The sequence below is a fragment of the Solanum verrucosum genome, unplaced genomic scaffold, assembly GCF_900185275.1.
Source record: "Solanum verrucosum unplaced genomic scaffold, falcon-dt-bn FXZP01000234.1, whole genome shotgun sequence".
Classification (NCBI taxonomy): domain Eukaryota; kingdom Viridiplantae; phylum Streptophyta; class Magnoliopsida; order Solanales; family Solanaceae; genus Solanum; species Solanum verrucosum.
Genome location: NW_026020440.1, coordinates 1,340,114 through 1,362,540, shown reverse-complemented (window position 1 = coordinate 1,362,540; position 22,427 = coordinate 1,340,114). Strand labels below are relative to the sequence as shown.

At 34.9% G+C, this 22,427-nt stretch overlaps 2 protein-coding genes across 3 annotated transcripts; both read left to right on the top strand.

Moving 5' to 3' along the window:
- Positions 1-7,544: 7,544 nt before the first annotated feature.
- LOC125808297 (cytochrome b-c1 complex subunit 6-like) lies at positions 7,545-21,481 on the top strand. 2 transcript variants are annotated; one of them, XM_049488022.1, is made up of 5 exons: positions 7,545-7,633; positions 7,810-7,856; positions 19,946-20,030; positions 21,072-21,161; positions 21,284-21,481. In XM_049488022.1, coding segments are annotated over exons 2-5 (210 nt in total). In that variant the 5' UTR covers positions 7,545-7,633; positions 7,810-7,854; the 3' UTR covers positions 21,317-21,481. The 2 variants fall into 2 exon arrangements, with proteins under 2 accessions (XP_049343979.1, XP_049343978.1); XM_049488021.1 differs by lacking the exons at positions 7,545-7,633; positions 7,810-7,856 and adding an exon at positions 17,973-18,048.
- On the top strand, positions 7,573-14,203 carry LOC125808296 (cytochrome b-c1 complex subunit 6). The gene is made up of 5 exons (XM_049488020.1): positions 7,573-7,633; positions 7,810-7,856; positions 10,459-10,543; positions 13,808-13,897; positions 13,983-14,203. Coding segments are annotated over exons 2-5 (210 nt in total). The 5' UTR covers positions 7,573-7,633; positions 7,810-7,854; the 3' UTR covers positions 14,016-14,203.
- Positions 21,482-22,427: the final 946 nt, after the last annotated feature.

The following is a 22,427-nucleotide window of genomic DNA, read 5'->3' as shown; positions in this document are numbered from 1 at the left end:
ATGATTTTTTTTTCTTGATATGTCAAAAGTATTGAGAAAAAATGAAAATCTATTTAAAAAATGATTAGAGATCTATAGCTATAGTTTGCTTTATGAATTACAACTACATGTTTGGGGGAGGAGAGAGCAAGCGAGACTAGGAAAATGGGGTTGTTCAAAATCGAACCGTAATCGATAAGTAAAACAACAACAACAACAACATACCCAGTGAAATCCCACAAAGTGGGGTCTGGGGAGGGTAGAGTGTACGCAGACCTTACCACTACCTCGTGGAGGTAGAGAGGCTGTTTCCGGTGGACCCTCGGCTCAAGTACATCCAAACCAAGCAAGAGGAGAGGAAACATTATATATAACATAACATCCAATAAGGGGAAAAAGGTGCATAATCAACAACGGCGGCAATAACATCAAGCAAGTATTGTGTGTAACGACCCATTTGGTCGTTTTGAGTGCTAGAGCTTTTTATTTCAAAAAATACTTTTCGATAGATTCTAAATGGATATTTTGGACTATTCATAACTACAATTATAGAATTAATGGGGTGCTTTTAATAATTTATTTAGTTGGTGGTTAAAGAAAATAACATTAAAATTTATAGTGGGTCACTTTCACACTTTTATAGTTGGTCTTATATAATAATTAAGGAGTAAATATTCTGTAGAAATAAATTATAGGGTTTAGTAGTTATGTAATTATTAATTAGTGGATAATTATTAACCCTAAATAATTAAAAGAGGAGAAAAGAAGACTTACAACCGAGCGAATCCTTACCTGCGGCGTCGAAGAAGTACCAGCGAATCAGGTAAAGAATCAACCAAATCATAACTCTTGTGTATTTTATGTATGAACATAGATTGTATGATTAATTATTTAATAATGGGGTGAAAGAATCAGAAACAGATATATAGATGGTGCTGCTTTGAACTTGGGTGGTAATTAATGATAGGAAAAGTTGGGTGGAAATCCTTGGAATGCATTAATTACTCATTAGTCTTATATATTCAATTCTATTGTTGTCCAATTTTAGTAAATGTTAGGCGCTAATTCATATTATTATTATTATTATTATTATTATTATTATTATTATTATTATTATAATGTTGGGGGCAAGAAAATTGAGGTGTTGTATTTATAAGGGTGTGTGTATTGATATGACTAATGGAAAATATAATCAGTAACTAAAGTTCCTAATTGGGGCAACTGATTGGAGTACTGGTTGTGAGAATATTTTATAGGAGTAAGGTCATCATGGAATCTGGGTATTGCCATCGTGCAATATTTATGCAGGAGTATGGTTGAGGGTTGGCTGCCACTGGTTTCGTAACAGGTGGCTTCAAACATTTAATATTAGTATTGTGTTCTCGTATTATAAATTATAATTCGACATATTGAGATAGGTAATTAAATATAAGGCATAATATATTAATTGAAAGTTATGCAAATTGGAGGAAAATTGATTATGGAATCGGGTGAAATTTTGGGTCTAGGCTAGACATATAGTAACGTGGGTGGTGTCTATAGATTCGTTAACTTACAAATTATGCATACTTGATAGATTGGAAACGTTCGAAGGTGTTAAGGAAAGGAAAGGCATTGGAGAAGTAGCTTGCCTGACGTCAGTTCTTCGGTGGAGGTAGGTTATGGTTTATTCTATTTGATAGATAAACTCTTAATAGCGATTGATATGCATTGAATGATACTGTGAAGTTCTCTATGTACTTGATTGTGTGATTGTGTAGCTTGGTTGTGTGGTTTGTGATTGGTCTAAAATCCTGAGACCGTGAGATTATAATCTGAAAACTTTTCTATCGAAGTGATGCCTTGAATAAAGAAGGCATGATGTAATATTATTAATGAATTGAAAAGTGGTGATAATAAATGATAAATTAATAATATTATTGGATCGGAGTGTCACGTTCCGACACGGTATTTTTGGATCGGAGTGTCACGTTCTGACACGGTAACATTAAAGGAAAAAGATATTGAATTAACTTAATGTACTCAATCTCAATGAACGCATTTCCCAAACGAGTGTGATGTGGAGGCATGAGTCCTCGCGTGTGTGCTTGATATTGTGATTGATTACGTACTTGTTTTAACTGTCACTTGTTCATGTTGTTGTTTCTTATCACCTGCTCAGTGCTATAGTTGACTTTATACTATTATTCATTGTATATTAGTTTCTATTTTGGGTTGGCCGATGATACCTACTCAGTACATGTTGCCCCGTACTGATCCCTACTTGTATTTTTCTTTGTTTTCCTTTTATGGAGTGCAGCGAGTGTACCAGCAAATTTGACTAGCCCTCAGCTCTAGCCAGTCTCAGAATATCGGGTTTAAGGGTGAGCTATGCATTCGAGCTTGTGTTGGATTCTCTCAGTCATGACTTGATGTCCATAGTTTTCGGACACAAATTGCTCTATTTCATTTATTTCGGTGTCTTTGATACTCTTAGACTTAGTATTTAGAGATTAGATGTCCTTGATGTGATGATTTTCAGATTTTGGGGATAATATGTAATAGACTTTAGAGGTTTATTTGATTGGTTACTTTAATAAGTTTTGGAGCTTCCGCGTTATTGTTGCTATTAGTAGTTGAATTATTGGTATGTGTTGGGGTTTAGATTCCTTGGTCCGCCCACTTAGGAGGTTAAGTGTGGGTGCCACTCATGACTCAATTTGGGTCGTGACATTGTGAGAGGCGAAGCGCAGTAAACAACATATGACTATAGGATCACAGACAAGAACTACGAGTGCCAGGCTATGACTACTACAAACCCTACCAACCCATACCCTCACAAGGAAAGACAACCCGCTAACCCTACTAACCTTCAACCTTAATACGCGACCTCCACTCCTTCCTATCTAGAGTCATGTCCTCGGTGATGTGAAGCTGAGCCAAGTCCTGTCTAATCACCTCTCCCCAATACTTTCTAGGCCTACCTCTACCCCTCCGCGTACCCTCTACCACCAGCCCCTCGCACCTCCTCACTGGAGCGTCTGCGCTCCGCCTCTTCACATGCCCAAACCATCTCAGTCTCGCTTCCCTCAGCTTGTCCACCACATGAGCCACTCCTACCTTCTCCCGGATAACCTCATTCCTAATCTTATCGCTCCTAGTGTGCCCACACATCCATCTCAACATCCTCATCTCCGCAACATGCAATTTTTGAACATGTGAGTTCTTGACTGGCCAACACTCCGCTCCATACAACAAGGCCGGTCTAACTACCACTCTATAGAACTTACCTTTAAGTTTAGGTGGAACTTTCTTATCACACAAGACTCCAGAAGCAAGCCTCAATTTCATCCAAGCAGCCCCTATGCGATGTGTGACATCATCGTCAATGTCACCGCTTCCTTGGATTACAGCCCCAAGATACTTAAAACTTTCTTTCTTAGGAATGATTTGTGTGTCAAGTTTCACTTCCCTATCTGCCTCATCCAACGCATCACTGAATTTGCACCTCAAATATTCCGTTTTGGTCCTACTCAACCTGAAACCTTTGGACTCCAGCGTTCGTCTCCACACCTCCAGCCTCGCATTAACTCTGTCCCGCGTCTCATCGATCAGTACTATGTCATCCGCAAATAACATACACCATGGGACCTTCTCCTGAATAGACCGCGTCAACTCATCCATTACCAAAGCAAATAGAAAAGGGCTAAGGACTGATCCCTGATGCAGCCCCATCTCAACTGGGAAATGCTCCGAGTCTCCTCCAACCGTTCTAACCCGAGTCTTGGCTCCGCCGTACATGTCCTTTATCGCCCTAATATAAATCATCGGGACACATTTAGCCTCCAAGCACCTCCAGAGGACATTCCTCGGTACTTTGTCATAGGCCTTTTCAAGGTCAATGAACACCATATGTAGGTCTCTCTTCCTCTCTCTATATTTTTCTACCATTCTTCGCATAAGATGAATGGCTTCGGTAGTCGATCGTCCCGGCATGAATCCAAACTGGTTCTCAGAAATGGACACTCCTCTTCTCACCCTCATCTCCACCACTCTTTCCCAAATCTTCATAGTATGGCTTAGCAGTTTGATACCCCTGTAGTTGTTACAGTTTTGGATATCACCCTTGTTTTTGTATAACAGAACCATTGTACTCCACTTCCATTCATCAGGCATCTTTGCTGTCTTAAAAATAACATTAAACAGCCCAGTTAACCACTCTATACCTGCCTTGTCCGTGCTCTTCCAAAATTCCACCGGAATCTCATCGGGACCGGTCGCTCTTCCCCTGCTCATCCTACTAATAGCACGTATAACCTCCTCGATCCTAAAACACCTACAGTACCCAAAGTCCCGAAGTCTTTCAGAGTGCGCCAAATCACCCAACACCATGTCTCTGTCCCCTTCTTCATTTAAAAGTTTGTGAAAGTATATTCGTCATCTTTGTTTGATTGAGGACTCTTCCACCAATACTTTGCCTTCCTCATCCTTGATACACTTCACTTGGTCCAAGTCAACTGCAAAATTGACTTATTGACTTTTTGTATTGGATTTTCGGATTAACAGTTGGTGAATGGATTAAATTCATAGTTAACAGTTTATCGATGTGGGGGCAGATTACTCAATTTCCTTATTGGGTAAACCGTTAACACGTTAAGATTTATTGTAGTTACATTTTTACAGTAAGTATATTTATTAAGTAAATACTTATGTGCATACACCCTCAAAATTTAAACTTTCATATATGTCTCACTAAGGGTGTGCAACAGTCGGTTCGATTCGGTTTTATGTATTATTTGTTCGATTTATCGTTTTCGATTTTAAAATATGTTAAACCAATAACCAAACCAATAAGATATTTTTAATCGGTTTTTGGTTTATCGGTTTTGGTCCTTAACGATTCGGTTTTCGGTTTAACCAATAAGAAAATACTTATAAAATAAATATATGATTTTTCTAATAAATTTGATGTGAAAAACCAATAATGTAACTTTACAAATGCTCATAAAATAGAACAATAATAACAAACATGAAACGAACTATACATGTGCAACACAAAGAGAAATTAAGAAGAATAGGGTTCTTACTTTAGATTTTAACGTTTTGTATAATGTGAAATTGTGAACTCAAAGTCATTGTGAAGTGTGAATTGAAGGCTAAAGGACAAAGATAGTAACTAGTAAGATATTGAGATTAATATATAATATTTATGTACAAGTAAAAGTAGTAAATTACTAGTCTTAATGGGTTATCAGTTTACCCAATAACCCAACATTAAAAACCAATACCGAACCGATAACCCAATTTTTTTTTTTTATAAAACCATTAAAAACCCGTTAACCCAATACCCCAATAACAATAAATCAATAACATTTTTATCGGTTCGGTTTTTGCACATTCCTATGTCTCACTATGATTTATTACAATTACTAAATTACCATCTTAAGTAGGGCTAGAAAAAATATTTTGTTTGATAGAGATTAATATATTGGTGAGTGAAAGTGAAAGAAGGGTGCATGGAATAGTGGATCCAATACACCATCCGATAACCGTGCGTTAATTCTTAATCTGATAATGTATCAACCGATAGCTTATTAGTTGACTAACAGATTAGTATATTTAAAATCCGATATCCGATATAAGTTAAACCATTAAGCATAATTATCTAGCTGACCCGACCAATAAACAACCTAATATGAGAGGTGAGAGAGAGAGAAACGAGATATGGGATAGAGAGGAGAGAGGCAAGAGAGTTTGAATATCTCATATATTTGTCGTATTATGTAGTATCACGAAAACAATTGATACAACTAATTTTTATCAAAATGAATACAAGTGTATCAAAAACTATTGTATTTAGCTACATATTAGGAGGAGAGACGAGCGATATCGAGTTAGGGAGGAAAAATGATGAATACGTGTTATATTTGTTGTATCGCGAATACAATTGATACAAAATACAAATATAGTTATCTGAATACAATTGATTTAATACAAATCTCTCACATATATTTGGTTGAATACAATTGATACATTTTAGATTTGACAAAGAGGATGAATGCATATTGTATTCGTTGTATCATTTTTTTTATATTACAAATACAATTGATTTGTATCATATATCAAATATAATTGTATCAACTGTATTAACGAACACAATAATCGACGAATACAATTGGAAAAATATAAATTGTCATAATACAATTGATACATAGTACAAATACAGTTGATATAGAATACAAATACATTTGATACATGATACAAAATACAATTGTCATATTTGTGGAATGTTTTTTGGGTTGTAATTGTTTAGGATGGAGAGAGGGATGGGCGATAGACATAGAGGGCGAGAGAACGAGAGAACGAGAGAAAGAGGGCAGTGGAAGGAGAGAGGCAAGGGAGAGAAGAGAGATAAATTTGTTATAAGACCATACTTATAGCTACAATTGTAATTATTTAAATTATAGTGATTTATCGTAAATATATATCACATGTTTGCTTTGCTATATATATATATATATTTTTTAAATAGTGAACAAATAAAAGTAAACGAAAAGAGTAATACACATGTCTAAAAGAAAATTTTCAATGTTCTTGTTAGATATCCGAGGACGACAACAACCTTATATAATTCTAAAAACGATGTTTGAGGAGGATATAACGTACACTATTGTTATCACTCTCGAGGTAGAGAAACTATTTCAAAAGACGCTTGACTCATGCAAAAGATGTAGCTATTTGGAATCAAATCATTTTTTTATAACTTTGGATAATTCTACGACTCGACCACACCTAATATATAGGAATTTTTACATAAATAATATATTTTATTTGATTAATTATGCTATTAAGTGCTAATTTATTTTAATTACCATGTATGGCATAATTTTAGATTTAATAGCCATTTGATATAAAAATGTATTAAAGTTGTATATTAGGTGAAATTCTGAAAATTGTATTAAAGTTGTGTTAAAATTATATTAAATATAAACAATCGGTGGTCTGGTGATGGTGATTACGAAAAAAAGAGGTGAAGCTCTGAAAATCTGTATTAAAGTTGTATTAAAATTGTATAAATATAAACGATAGTTATAATACAATTCGAATTTGATAATATACATTACTATAAATTTGATAATTATTATTCAGGACAAATATATTACATTTCTAACAATGTAAACTAATTTAAATAGTACCAGAATGTTTGAAATTTACATATAATATATTTGTATTAGAAATGCTTTAGTTATATATTAGGTGAAGTTAAATTGTATTAAAGTTATATTAAAACTATATTAAATATAAACAATCGGTAATTTGAAGGTGGTGATTTACCGAAAAAGAAAAGGTGAAGCTCTGAAAAATCTGTATTAAAGTTGTATAAAAAAACAGTGATAGTGGCCATGTTATTTGTGGTAAGAAAAGTAAGGTTAATCTGTGTAAGAGTAAAAGATATATTATAATTCGTAAATAAAGTTATATAGTATAAGTATTATTTATGTAAATTGCCTATATATATCCTACAACAATTTGGGCCATAAAGGAATAAACCCGGCGTTACCTGCCCCAAGTTAGAAACGGACTATCATAAAGCCCAATGGAAAAGGCCTTTTTAAAACTCTCTGTTCTCTACCGTCTCCTCTTCGCCATCCGCAGCTCATTCTAGAACAGTCAGGTTTACCCGTTGCTCCTCTTCTCTGCATTTGATCTGTTTACTCTTTACCTTTTTCTTCCGATCTGCATATTTAGGTTTTGTTATTCAATATTTTTGTTTATTTCGTACATATGGAGGATTTTTGGTGTTTTAACTGGTTAATTTTGTATTGATTAGTATAAAAGTTGCATTTGCAGGTGATTTTGCAGAATCGAAGTCTTCGTTTCCAATATCTCTTTGCCATGTGAGTAGCGGTTGATCTATTGATAATGAATCTATTCCCTCTTCATTAGTAATTTGATTTTAGTTTTACTTTTGATGTGATTTATGTGTCTCATTTAGTTTGTACAATCGATTTACTCTAATAGTAAGTTACAAATAGTATATCACTTGTGTTCTCCATACCAGGGGCGGAACCCACCTCGTTGAAAAATAACACCGTATATATATATATATATATTTGATCAGTTTTTAAAATTTTATATGTATATATTAACTTTTGAACCCACTAACACAAGTGTGACCCTTGGCAGAGTGGTGAAAAGGGTTCAATTTTCCCGGCCAGCCCAAGTTCGAATCCATGTTGCCACATTTTAGTTTTATTTTTTATATCTTGAACCCACTTCGTGAAAATCCTGGGTCCGCCACTGCTCCATACCATATGTCTTAGTTAGTTTTTCAATTTTAAACTGTGGGCTGCGGCTTTTAGGTTGTTAAAAATTGAGATTCTAATAAAAATAATACAGAAAATTTTGATCTGGAGCAATTAAAAAGATAACAAGCTCATCATCATTAGTTCATCTTTATTTTTCCAAAGAGTGAAGTGCTTGACTTAATCAACTTGAGGTTTATTGTAGATTGGAACTATAAGTTGAGAGAAAGTGAAGTTATTGGAAATCCAATAATATTATAATATTTTGTGATTTTTTCCCATTGTTTATATAATATAGCAAAACCAACAGTTTGACTATACTGATTTGTTGTTAGTTTTCCAATGTGCAAATACTTACCAGATTAACACATTTATTTAAGCTTTACTAGTGACCTTATATTCCTAATAACAAAAACAACATAACCAGTGTAATCCCATAGGTGTGGTCTAGGAGGGTGATGTTTACACAACCTTATCAAAGCAAGTATATAAGACAAATACAATAGCGAAAGGTCATGCTGAAAAACAATTAAGAAGAGAACAAGAGACAACAACAATTAATATGATAACTGAAGCAAAGGAAATAACAATAATACCACAATCGAAAAATAGGAAAGTAATAATAATAATACAGATAAGGGAATTAGACAACGTTAGACCACCTACTTACCTTCTACCCTTAACCTCATATCTTCCCATCTAGAGTCATGTCCTTTGTAAGCAGTAGGAGTGCCAAGTCCTAAGTAGATGGATGAATTATGTTCTCTGTCATGGATGGAAATTGTTTGAGTGGAGAGTGAGTGTGAGTGTCCTATTCCCGAACCTATCCTGTTGTATTTGGATTGTTACTAGTTTTAGGACTTCACCATAGCATTCAACAATTAGAAGCTTAACTTACTTTACCTTTAATTTATAATTATCAGCTTGTACGTCGTGACTGTATTAACTAACTTGGTGTTATCTGTAAATGTTAGAGGTCAAATCTTTTTCAAAATTCAACTTTCAATATCAATGTTGTTGGGGTAAAATCTTTCAACCATGGTAGCCTGCTCCTATTTCTTGTCACATAAAACATCTTAAAATTTCAATTTGGCCTAAATGCTTAGCTATATATCTTTTAAAATGAAAAATACTTAAAAGGTTTTGTAACAATATGCACAGAAGAGTGCCACAAACCCCGGTGCGTGCATCTGTATGTATGTATACACATCAGGAAATATGGTGCACTGCTGTGCCAATGCAGCACTTACTGAAAACACAAGTTCTACTTAATTCCATGTATTAAACAGCAGTGCTTTGACATAATCCTTATCCTTCCTCTGATGCAACTGCTTATTTTTAAACTTATCCTTTCTTTGGTGCAACTTCATGTATTAAAGAATACTTTCATGTCTCAACTCTAATATTTTGGACACAGCTGCATATTATTCTACCCTATTAGATTGGGTCTGGTTTGGTTTATGATTCCCCTATCTAGTAGATATTATTATATTTATTGGTTTTTAGTGAGAGGCAACGTTTTCTAGTGTACTCCATATTGAAACTTCCGATAAATCTATTAGTGATGCTTTGTCAGAGTCTTCTTCTTCTTGCTGCTTTCCTGATAACTAACTTATGTCAGAAGAATCTGATATTATTCTTAGAGCCTGTTTGAATTGCTTATTTGATGTGCTTTTAAGCACTTTTGTTGTGTTTCAGTAAAATAAAAAGCCATTATTAAAACTCCTAACTTATGATTTTTGGCTTATAAGCCTAAGCCCATCTAAACAGGCTTTTAGACTATAATCATTTAAATGATTTACAAATATTAAGCCGTTGTTACAAAATGGGAATTAAGACGTTGTTTTGGTAATTAATGACAAGTGACAACTCAGTCACTGCTGATTTTTTTATATTTTTTTTGGTAAGATATGTGAAAAAAGCTTTAATGCAAATTTGATTAGGCTACAATCCTCTAATACCACTTCTCTAGTTGTATCTGTAATTTTATATGGGTAAGAAATTTTTGAAGGATGCTTCACTCTTCAAGTCTTGGTTTATATTGTGATTTACATGCAGGATATTTTAATATGCACCAAAAAAAATAATCCTGCATGAAAGAATAGTTACATGTAGGATAGTTTCTTCCATTTGAGCTTTTGCTAATATTGTCATCTCTTAGAAGAGACATTGCTGATGGTTTTTTTTTGTTCAGGTCGGACGAGGAAGTTGTTGACCCAAAGGCAACACTGGAAGTAAGTTGCAAACCTAAGTGTGTAAGGCAACTAAAGGAGTATCAGGTGATTCCCTATGCAATGAAATAGCCTTTCAGTTATTTCAAAAGCTTTTGGTTCTAATTTAATTATTGGAACTATTACTTATCTCCTTTATTTTGGGTGTTCAACACTTCCACTGATTAAGCTAATTATCAGGATGAGCTATAACATCATTTATGTTAGTGAAAGGCTATTTTTTGTAATTTTTAGCATCATCATGCACTGTTTCGTAGATGGGTATAGCAGTTGAATCTTCTTTTTGTTTGAGAATTCGGGGCATTCTAGTGATAAGTGCCTTCAAATGGAACACAATGGTATGTTTCTTAACAATGCATATGACCTTTTACTACAATTCAAAGGTTCCATAACAAACGTTCAATGAAAAAAATCTGAAAATGAGAGATTTTCTGAAAAATTAGTAAAAAGAAGAATGAAAGACAATCCTATATTGACAAGGACGAGCTTTTTCACGATTTAGTAATGCCTAAACTCTTTCTTATGTATCAAGGATCATTGAAATATGCAAGAATACTATTTCAACGAAAAATGCTATTTACGAGGATTTCAATCAAGATACCTGAACAAGTTAGTTCATTCTTATTTTTGATGATGAAGACATTAGTTCATTCTTAAGTGCTTGAGTTGAGTATAGTGGAATGATGAATTTATCTGTGTCGCCTTTTCTGGGTTGCGTTTTTCAATAAATATTGGTTACATTTCTTTACATATTTGTATCATCATTCCACTACACTCGATTCAAGAACTTAAGAATGAACCAATGTCATCATTATAAAAAAAAAGAATGAATTAATGTATCAGTAATCTCGGTTATGGATGAGTGCTCTTGGTATAGTTGGTCTAGCCTTAAACCATCGTTTATTAGAGACATCAACATAATGTTTAGCTTGGTGGAAATGAAATCTTTTCCCTCAGGATCCTATTAAATAGAAACATAGAACAACAAAAAAAAAAAAATAACTAGAAAGGTTGTAAGAATCCCCTTCTTCTAGAAGGATCATCTACAAAGCTATTCGTTTAAAGTGTATTCAGGCCAAAAGCTGACATAGATGTTATGGTATAAATTCCTTTCTTTTCCCAAAATTTTGTTCACATCTTAGATCTATAAATTGACTCATCTTTAAAAGATCCTAATAGAACAACTCGGTTGAAGTGTAATGATCATATGTCTGTAGTGCATTGTATGTCCCATAATAGGTCTCATTGTTCTGCTCTTCTCCAGAAGTCTGATTATTCATATCTATTACCTTGACATTAAAGAAGAGTTCGGCCCAATCCTTTGTTTCCATTCCGATCATTCCAACATTCCCCATTTGTCCGACTGTTACTGGGCAGTTATGGATATCACATGGACTGCTTGTGGACAAATTTTCATTGATCATGCGACACTCAGATTTGAACAGGGAGAAAAGGATTTGCAGTCCTTGAGCTCTGGGCTCGCTGTCGTAAGTGGGCCTGTTTATGTCAACTACCCTCTAGTTTTTTTAAATGGAAGACAACAAACTTATTAAATTCTTTTCTGCCTCAATTTTTGTAAATTAGTTCTTAGTTCACTTTTCCCTTAAAACCATTTCTTCTGAACTAATCCAAACACACATAATTTTTTTAAAAATAAGAATCCCAAACCCATTATTTCCAAAAATCAGACCTAAAACAATCCTCCCCAAAACAAAGAAAACAAAGTGTTTTCTAACAAAAACACCAATCTGTAATTAAGAAAGCTAATACCATTTCTATTTTTCATGAATCTAGTGTAGTTTCATTTTTTATTTCTTCTATACTGTAAGGTCTATGATCTTCATAAGAACTCGGAGTGGCACAAAAAATGTCTTGGATTATGTTATGTTAGACCTGAAAATTTTATATTTGGAAAATATTATTTATATTCACCGACCTAACCTAACATAATATGTACTGATTCCAGGATCGACTACTCCAAATACCAAATCAATTAAAATAGCATGTCAAGAGAATTTTCTTTGCATGTTACTCTGATGGGATGAACCAACATAGGGCCTTAATCTGTGATTTGGTCTCTCTAAGAAGCCAAAAAAAAAAAAAAAAACATGTTTCTGGCCTCCAAATACTTCTCCCTCTCTACTTCACCTTGGCAGTCTAGATTTCAGCTGGTCAGCAGGTTGCTAGTATTTGTATGTTTTTCTGTTTCTTTGTTTTGTGTGTAGCATGTTCTTAGATCCAAGAGGAACTGGGAAACTTCAATCAGATTTTTACTTCAACCTTGCCTATTTTTCTGTTTGATTGCTTTCTATGGGGTCCTTTTGTTGTTTGTATTGCCAACAGTTTGCTGTAAGAGTTTTTGATGAAGAAGAGTGTTGCTTCAAGATTTTCTTTCTCCAAGACTCTGATTTCTAATTTTGATGCCATTAAACATTTTCCAAGCCCATTTTAGTTTTCTACTTATTGTTCTTCATCTACTACCTCTGCCCACATCTTTGTAACCAACTTAATTATTTGTGCAAAGAATGTGCTTCGGATGGGGAGTCTGAGTTTCTAACTTTTGGAAGGATTTTGGTCTCTCTTTCTGTAAAAAGTGAAAAAGTTCTCTTTTTGGAAGGATTCCAGAGCAATGATGTCTCATTCAGTTGTGCCAACTGTGCAACCTAAGATAACAATACAGTAACACATTTGATCTTCAGAACAATTGCGTTTGATCTGTTTTTTAGATTTTAACTAATGGATGTGGAAGTATTGCACCTTAGAATGAAGGTGATATTCCTTCACTAACCTCCCTGGGATGTGTATATTACTTTCATCAAGACATACATGTATATTTTGCGTTTTTGTTTTGTCAGGCAGAGGGGACTTTATTTGTGGATTAAGAACGATGCATATTTAGTCCACTTGGTGTATCATTTTCTATGTTGAGAAACACATTAAGTGTTGGAGACTGTCTAGTTAGAGCTTGTTATTTCCCGGGTGCACATCGTTCCCACTGCTCTATGATGGTTAACTGTTGATCTGCTTTATTTATCTGATCTGACAATTCTTTTTTTGGGCGAATGTCACATTAATGTTTATTAAATGGGACAAGATTATTTGCAGTTTGTCATTAGTTGCAGTCACAATAAATTTTTAACTTGCAATATTTGATTATTTTCATCTTTCTGTTTGTTACAACCCCCCCTTTTTTCTTTGTCTTTTGTTTTGGGGGGGGGGGGGGGTTAATGAATGCTGAAGAAGGCAAGCTTTCGTTGCTTCAAAATTTATAGTGGTTTTCTTACTTTATGGCTCTCATTCTGCCTCCTACAGGCATGTACTAAAAGGGTAGAAGGTGATGAATCAGGGCACAAACATTGCACTGGACAGTATTTTGATTATTGGCACTGCATTGACAAATGTGTAAGCTCCCTTCTAGGGTGTGCTGCGTCTTGTTTCTTTCCATTTTTTATTTGTTGTTTTCTAATCTTTTCGTGGGATTGTACAGGTTGCTGCGAAGTTATTTGACCACCTCAAGTAACAAGGATATAAGTTGTTGATCCCTTGCAATTTATCTGTTTTTTTGTTGTTGAACAAGTCATTACCATATTATTCCTCACTGTGCTGCTGACTTGCAACCCTTTCAATCAACTTGGTTGCTGCATGGAAAATTTTGAACTATGCACATCTTAAAAAAATGATTAATAAATTATACTCGTGGGTTAAATTTTTTGAACCCTTTATTTGTTCGAATTATTGAGGATCTCTCGGATGTTATTCCCTGATGGCTTCATGGGGGAAAACGTCTTGTCTGGTGCTCACTGAATCCTGCGCATATATTGATGAATGAGTTATTTTGAGTAGACAGAAGTGCAAATGCAGTCAGCTGCTTGTTCTATCCACTGTATTTGTGGGTTTTCGTTTGGACTTTACTCGTACTGTATGTTCCTTATTTGGTCGATGGAGAGGTAACAAGTATCGAGCGAAATGATTATGTGATTATGTTCACTCACTATGCTGGGGAGGGGTATGGCCATTAGAGTTTATGAAGAGAGAGGAGACATCTTATCCAAAATGAATCAGTTCAGTCTTGTCTTAAAAATGGCTAAAAATATGGCCAGGTAAAAATAATTTTTTTTGCCTACGTACTAACTTCACTGATGTTGGAAAGGAAAATATTGAAGTAATGGTTGAAAAGTGCAAATTGATAGGAAATACATATAAACGCCTAAGAAGTACCAAATTTCAACGGACATCCACTTTACCTCACATGATAGGTTTTGAAATGCAATTGTGGCAAATCAATAAATAAAATTGTCTCGTCTCTAATTGATAAAATTGTCATGCACCAAACTCGAGGGGCGCAACTGGCTCCTAATGCCAAAACTCAACCCCGAGCCGACCCTGCTGAACCATTTGCTACAAGCGCATGGCAGCCACACGCAATCAAGAAATCAAACAAGTATATCTCGGCTTAAAACTAAGCCATCGGCCGGCAAGGCTCCTGTCAACTGATCTATAAAAGAAATAGCTACTCCCAGGAGATCATATAAATAAATAGTCAACTAGCACAGAAGTTCTAATTGGGCCGTCGATTCCACCATGATATCTATACCAAAACTAAAGCAGGTATATATCAATACAATACATCAAACAGCTCACAAGCTTCCGCAAACCAACAACATAGGCCAGCATGGCCATAACGTAGCTATAAACCCCACACACTAGTCTGCAAGCCTCTAAGAGTAGTAAAGATTGGTGGGACAGGGCCCCAGCTTACCCATAAAGATATATACAACAAAAGGTAACAAATCTCCCAACTCTAGCAGCTCCGGAGGAAAGGGGCTAGCCAACCGGATAAAAGTCAATCCTGTTGCTGAGGAGGTCTACTCAATCATCTGTCAGAACCTGCATGCATGAATGCAGCGCCCCCAAGGCCATGGGGCGTCAGTACAAAATAATGTACAGAGTATGAAAGGCAATAGACTATGATGAGGTATCCTGATATACTGGAATAATCTAATAAATAAATAAAGCTAAGATAAGTGTACTGACCTGCTCCTAAATCTAAACTTATCAAAAATAATAAAACAACAACCTAACCAAGCCCCCATAAGCTCGACAGGTACAAACAGCACACAAGACCACATACTCAGGCCCCCATAAGCCCGGAAGGTGCCAATCAGTCTATATACCCCTATCAGTAGTCCCCTAGCCCCGTAGGCAGTCACATAGCCCTCTTAGGCATTAATATAGCCCCGTAGGTAGCACATAGCTCTCTTAGGCATCAACGTAGCTTATAAACAACTCATAGCCCTCTTAGGCAACAACATGACCCTGTAGGAAGCACATAGCCTTCTTAGGCGTCAATATAGCCCTATAGGTAACTCATAGCCCTGTTAGGCATCCATATAGCCCTGTAGGCAGAACATAGCCCTTCTAGGCATATATCACATTCCTGCAGCTAACCACAATAGCCCCAACGACAATAATAACAATCCAACCGCTAAAAGCGAGCAATTTAGTCATAAGCAACATATACAAATAGCCTCTAAGTCGTGTCCAACATAGGGACGCTACTAACTGAATAAGAATACTGACAAGGGAGGATTATATCAACTCGAGCAGCCAACAATCAACAATCACGGTTTAAGGAAACATGTCGTAAGTAGGGAATAGTCTTAAAATACCTTTTTCGCTAAATTCACGTGGCCTAATGACTTTTACTCAATACTCCCTCGATACTACAACAAGGTAGGACCATAATCAACACACAAAAATAAAAGATACCATGACAATACGATAAAATATATGTATTTCTGTTGCAAATTGCTATTTGCTGCTTATAAAAGCTAGAGTCAATGAAAGAAGGGTCTTACCTCGATCTTAAGGTCGTAATACGCTTCAAAACCTTCAAATATATCCAAACCCTTGCTGTCCCAACACTAAAGTGTGATATGCTACGCAATTGATAAAACAAATTATACCACAATGATGAGCCCAACGCGTAGAACAACTTTCGTCAAGGACTTAAGTCGAGAAAATCTATATTTTACTTGATCCTAGAAATGGGTTTCTCTAATTTCTCTGTTTTTTTAGCTTTAAAATGGTGAAAAAGGTCGAAGGAGAAGATATATGTAACATTCCACCGACTTAGGGCCCCACCTCACGTCCCTGCTTGCGCAGTCCCACGAAAATGTGAATATCTCTCTATTCTGAAGTCGTATGAACGAACGGTTTGATGCGTTGGCAACTAGACTCGTAGACCTTCCATAACTCTTAATAGATTGGGAGAAAACGTCCGAGACATTTGACTCAAATTTCAGACAAATCTTTAAAAAGGAATTTACGGTAACTTTCGCCAACTTTTATTTTGTCACTTACCTAACCTCAAAACTTGAGATACCACAATTGAACACTTAAAATATCACATAACACATCATTTTTAATTTATTACTTACCCTCCTTGTCTTTCCACGAAGATACGAGTTAATTTAGACGTTTTTAAAAGTCGGGGTGTTACAAAAATAATTTAAATCTTTAGACAAGACTATTGATGTAATGTAACATCGTTAGTACAACGCAAATGATCTCTGTTTAGATACCTAAAAAGAACAAGTAACCATACATTTTAACAATCCTAATTGGGCCATGATTTGAATGCACTATTGTCTCCCATGGAGATGGACTGATATGGGGCTTTCTACTTCTTATCTCTTCGCTTCTACTTGAACCATTCAATACTAATCAATTTGTTGGTTATCACATACCTTGCAGACAATAACCGCAATAGTCACCAGTCTAGTCCTCTAATACCCGATAAAGGATTAAGTTCACAAATGGTCTTCGTAACGTATTCTTGATTTTTTAACCCCATATAATAAGAAGTTCAAGAACTCTTGCTTTAGAAAATTCGTTAGGCAATGTTTCGGTTGCTCATCGGACATAAATTAGTAAGTTTATTATATTTCAGGACAATGAACTTAAGTTGATCATAAGTTGTGTCTTACAGGCATAAGTTAAAACTTATGTCTGATAGACAACATAGATAAAACTTTTGTTGTCCATCAAAAGTTCCAACTTTTCCTTTTAATTCAAGATAGTGAATGTGCTCAATTGACCATAACCTTTTCTTTTATTTCAAAATAGTGAACATGCTCAATTGACCATAAATTTGACTTTATAGGCAACAAAAATTCTTCCTTGCAATTTTTTTTGAACTTAAAGTTATATTTTTAAGAATTTAACAAAAACACAAAATTGGACACTTTTTGTACACCATGCCTCATTTCATGGGTAAAGCTAGAAGACCAATTCAAAAAGCCCAATAGAAAAGCCTTTTTAATTTATGTCTTTCCTCTTCTGTCTCCTCTTCACCACCTCATTCTAAGAAAAGTCAGGTTGCTCCTCTTCTACGCATTTGATCTGCTTCTGATTTCTTCCGATCTGCTTATTTTGTCATGGAGAATTATGGATGTTTTTCTCTGGTTAATTTTGTATTGATAAGTGTAAAAATTGCATTTGCAGGTGAATTTGTAGAATCAAAGTCTTCGTATCCAATATCTCTTTGCCATGTGAGTACTGTTGATCTATTGATAATGAAACTATTCTCTCTTTATTAAAGTAATTTAATTTTGATGTGATTTATGTGTCTCATTTCGTCTGTACAATCGATAGGATTTCACTGTTTACGAGTAATTTATTGAATTTTACTATAGATGATGGTGTTCTCCTTACTATATATGTGAGTGTGATTTTTAATTAGTTTTTCAATTATACACTGGAAATTGAGATTTCCTAAATAATTTATATAGAATTTTGATCTGCAACAGTAAAAAAATAGAAATAAAATCGTCATCTTTAATTTGTCAAAGAGCAAAGTGTTAGTTGGACCTCTATGTTGAGAGAAATGAAGTTGCTGTAAATCCTATCTGGAACAGTAAAAAAACAGAAATAGAAGTCATCTTTATTTTGTCAAAGAGCAAAGTGTTAATGAACCCCTAGGCCCCTATGTTGAGAGAAATGAAGTTTCTGGAAATCCTATTGTAATATTATTATTTTTTTTTGTGATTTTTCCCATTGTTTATATAATGTAGAAAAATAGTAGTTCAATTATGCTTGCGGCTACAAAAAGGAGAGGAAGTAGTAGTTTGATTATACTCAAAATGTTGTTAGCTTTCTAATGTGCAATGAATTACCATTTTTAGTATGTATGTTTAAAACACATTGACTAGCGAGCTAATATTCCCAAGTAGACGGTTGAATTATGTATCTCTTCGAGAAGCAATACGTCATTTATTGAAATACCTTCGTGGGATCTGATTGGAGAGTGGGTGTGAGCGTCCTAGAACCAATTTATTCTGTTATTTTTGGATTCGGTTACTAAACTTCCAACATCAATGTCATGGGACTAAAGTCTTCAACCATGTTAGCTTGCTATCTTCTATTTCTTTGTTGCATAAATCATTTTAAAATTTCAATTCTCTAGATCTTAGACATTTCTCTTTAAAAATGAAAAATACTTAGAAGTTCCTTAATAATATGCACAGCCTTCAAGTGTGCCGCAGATTCCAACACATATATATGTGTATGCGCGCGCATATCAGGCAATTTGCATGTATATGGCGCTATGCTGAGCAAATGCACACTTACCGAACTTCTACAAATTCTACTTGATTTCATGTGTTAATCAGAAGTGCTTTGAGCCTTTGACACAATCCTTATCCTTCCTCTAATGCAACAGCTAATTATTTAACCTTATTCGTTCATTGGTGCAACTTCATGTATCAAAGAATACTTTCATGTTTCAATTCTAATAATTTGTACGCAACTACATATTCTACCCTATTTGATTGGTTTACAACTCTATCCATTTATTAGCCCGTAGTGGATAGTATTATAGTGTTTTTAGTGTAAAGCAAAGGTTTCGAGTGTACATTCCGTGTTGAAACCTTCCATAAGTGCTTTGTCAAAGGCTCAACTTCTTTAATTGCTTTTTTTTTTTTTTAAATATTGTTTTATGCACAAGTATTTGCTTTTGATATACCCTATTCTTCTCAGTGTGCCTGTTGATGTAACTAGTTGGCGAAAAACACCATTGTCCATTTTTACTTAGATTACATTAAGTTTAACGAAGGAGCACTGCAATGAGATGTTTGTGAATAGTGTTGGCCCTCTTCGTAAGCTTGTATTCCTTGCAGACGAATAGGTGGAGAGACATTTTCATGCTATTTTCCCTAATAACCATTATGTCAGAAGCATCTGATAATATTCTTAGACGATAATCATCTCAATGACTTACAAATATTGAGCTCATGTTACAAACACAGAGTTAGACTGTTGTAATTAATGACAAGTGTAACACCCAGCAACCCCCCCACACACAAAAATAAAATAAAATAAGAAAGTGTGAGCTTATGCTAATATTGCCATCTCTTTGAAGATAAATTGCTGATGGTTTCCTTTGTTCAGGTCGGACGAGGAAGTTGTTGACCCAAAGGTGACAATGGAAGTATCTTGCAAGCCTAAGTGTGTAAGGCAACTAAAGGATTATCAGGTGATTCCCACCATAATAAAACAGCCTTTCAGTTATATCAAAGGGATTTTCTCGTTCTTATATAATTATTATTGGGTGAGCTGTAACCTGGACTTGATTGTTTACGGTGGTGGAAGGCTAATTTTTATTATTGTTAACATTATCATGTACGGTCTCCACAAGAACTCAGAGTGACACAAAAATGTCTTGGGCGATGTCATGTTAGACCTGAAAATTGTAAATTTGGAAAACATCAAATAGTATGGCCGACATATGACCTAACAATCTAACATAGTATGTATCACTTAAACTTTCAGCTACTCTAATTACCAAATCAACTAATATAGTAAGTCAGGAGAATTTTCTTGTTATGTCACTCTAATGGGATGAACCAACAAGTGACTAAGGGACTTAATTTGAAACTGCTTGGTCTTTCTAAGTAGCCAAAAAGGCATGTTTATGGGCCTCCAAGTACACCCCCCGACCTCCTCTCATATTGGCTCTCCAGATTCAACTGGTCAGCAGAATGCTAGTATTTGTATGCTCTTTTTTGTTTCCTCTGCTCATTTTTCTGTTTCATAGCTGTCTATCGGGTCCATTGTTCTTTGTATTGCCAACAATTTGCTGTAACCTTTTTTTATGAAGAACACTGTGCTGTAAGATTTTCATTATCAAAGACTCCGAGTTCTAATTTCGATCCCGTTAAACCTTTTCCGAGTTAGTTTTTGGCTTTCAACTTCTTGTTGTTCATCTACTCCCTCTGCCTATATCTTTGTAATCAACTTAATTGTTTGTGTAAAGGATGTGCTTCGGACATGGGGAATCTGGGTTTCTTGTGTGTTATGCTTGAAGGATGATATCTAATTGATTTGTGACAACTGCCACCTTAGATAACTGTACAGTAGCATTCGTTTGATCTTCAGAACAATTGCATTAACTGTTCTGTGCACTTCCTGAACATTTATGTCTCGTTCATTTGTTCTGAATTTTTGCAAATGTATTCAAAATTTGTAGTGGTTTTCTCACTTTGTGGCTCTTATTTGGGAATTTTGCATCCTACAGGCATGTACTAGAAGGATAGAAGGTGATGAATCAGGGAGCAAGCATTGCACTGGACAGTATTTTGATTATTGGCAATGCATTGACAAATGTGTAAGCTCTATTTCTCTACTCTCCCTTGTTGCTCTGTTAAGCATTTTCTTCATTTTTTTGGGTGGGGGTGTAACCTTTGTCTGTTTCTTGTTTTCTGATCTTTTTGTGGAATTGTTACACAGGTTGCCCCAAAGCTATTTGTAAAACTCAAGTAGCAAGGATATAAGCTGTTGATCCATTGCGATTTTATCTTGCTTTTTCGTTGTTGAAGCCTGTGCTACAGACTTGCAATCCTTTCAATCAACTTAGTTGCCGCATGGAAAATTTTGTACTATGCACATTCTTAAGAAGTGATTAATAAAAGATACTTGTGGGTTAAATTTTGTGGACACTTTTATTTGGTCAAATGATTGAAAATCCCGCGGATGTTGTTCCCAGATTTTTGTTCTCTCTTGCGCTGTCATATGCTCCCAGGTCCCTAATTTCTTTGTGGGAGGAAATGTCATAAATCAGTGATTTATTTAAGCTCATTTCTTCATAGTTTTGGTTGTTTTGTGGTTAATAGTCCTGAATTAGTTGGCATTAAAATTTGCATGCAACCCTTTAGGTAGATAATATTGCTAAATGAGTTATAGAGTAGACAAAAGTGAAGGTGCAGTCAACTGCTAGTGTTAAGCTGCATGCTGTTCCTCACTGTATTTGTGGGTTTTCTTCTGGGCTGTCTTCTTATTTGGCTGATGGAGAGGTAATAGGTATCCCGTGAAATGGTTGATGGAGTGTTCACCTAACACTACAACATGTTAATCTATGCGTAATCAAAAACATGCGGCAACTTTATCATATTCATACTCCCTCTGTTTTAATTTGTTTGTCTTACTTTTTTTTATCTGTTTAAAAAAGAAACTATATTCCCTTTTTTGTCAAACAAGACAAGTAGATTGAAACAGATGGAGTAATTTTTATGGAATAATTAGGTTTTTGTATTAGTTGACTTGTGATAACAAATCAAAGGTTTCTTACCCTCTTTTAGGTGCTTTATTTTTAATCTGTTGATATCTTATTGATTTTTTAGAGCTTCCTGATTTTGTATGCTTTATTCACTTGTTTGTCATAGCAGGATGGGAAGTCTATATGTTCACTGTATAATGAATTTTTTATTGAAAATTACAGAGAAAGAGTGTTTTTAAGAAATGAACACAGTTTTACTGTACAAAATAGAAGTGGAAGTACAGATTTTGAATACAGGCCGAAAATAATTACATCTGTTAGTTACAACTTATAAATATACATAAATTATACACTAATAATGTATAATTTATCGTATAT

Coding starts and splice junctions, on each gene's coding strand:
- LOC125808296 (XM_049488020.1), top strand. Junction 10,544..13,807: donor GGCAACTAAAGGAGTATCAG/GTGATTCCCTAT, acceptor TGCCTCCTACAG/GCATGTACTAAAAGGGTAGA. Junction 13,898..13,982: donor GGCACTGCATTGACAAATGT/GTAAGCTCCCTT, acceptor GGGATTGTACAG/GTTGCTGCGAAGTTATTTGA.
- LOC125808297 (XM_049488022.1), top strand. Junction 20,031..21,071: donor GGCAACTAAAGGATTATCAG/GTGATTCCCACC, acceptor TGCATCCTACAG/GCATGTACTAGAAGGATAGA. Junction 21,162..21,283: donor GGCAATGCATTGACAAATGT/GTAAGCTCTATT, acceptor ATTGTTACACAG/GTTGCCCCAAAGCTATTTGT.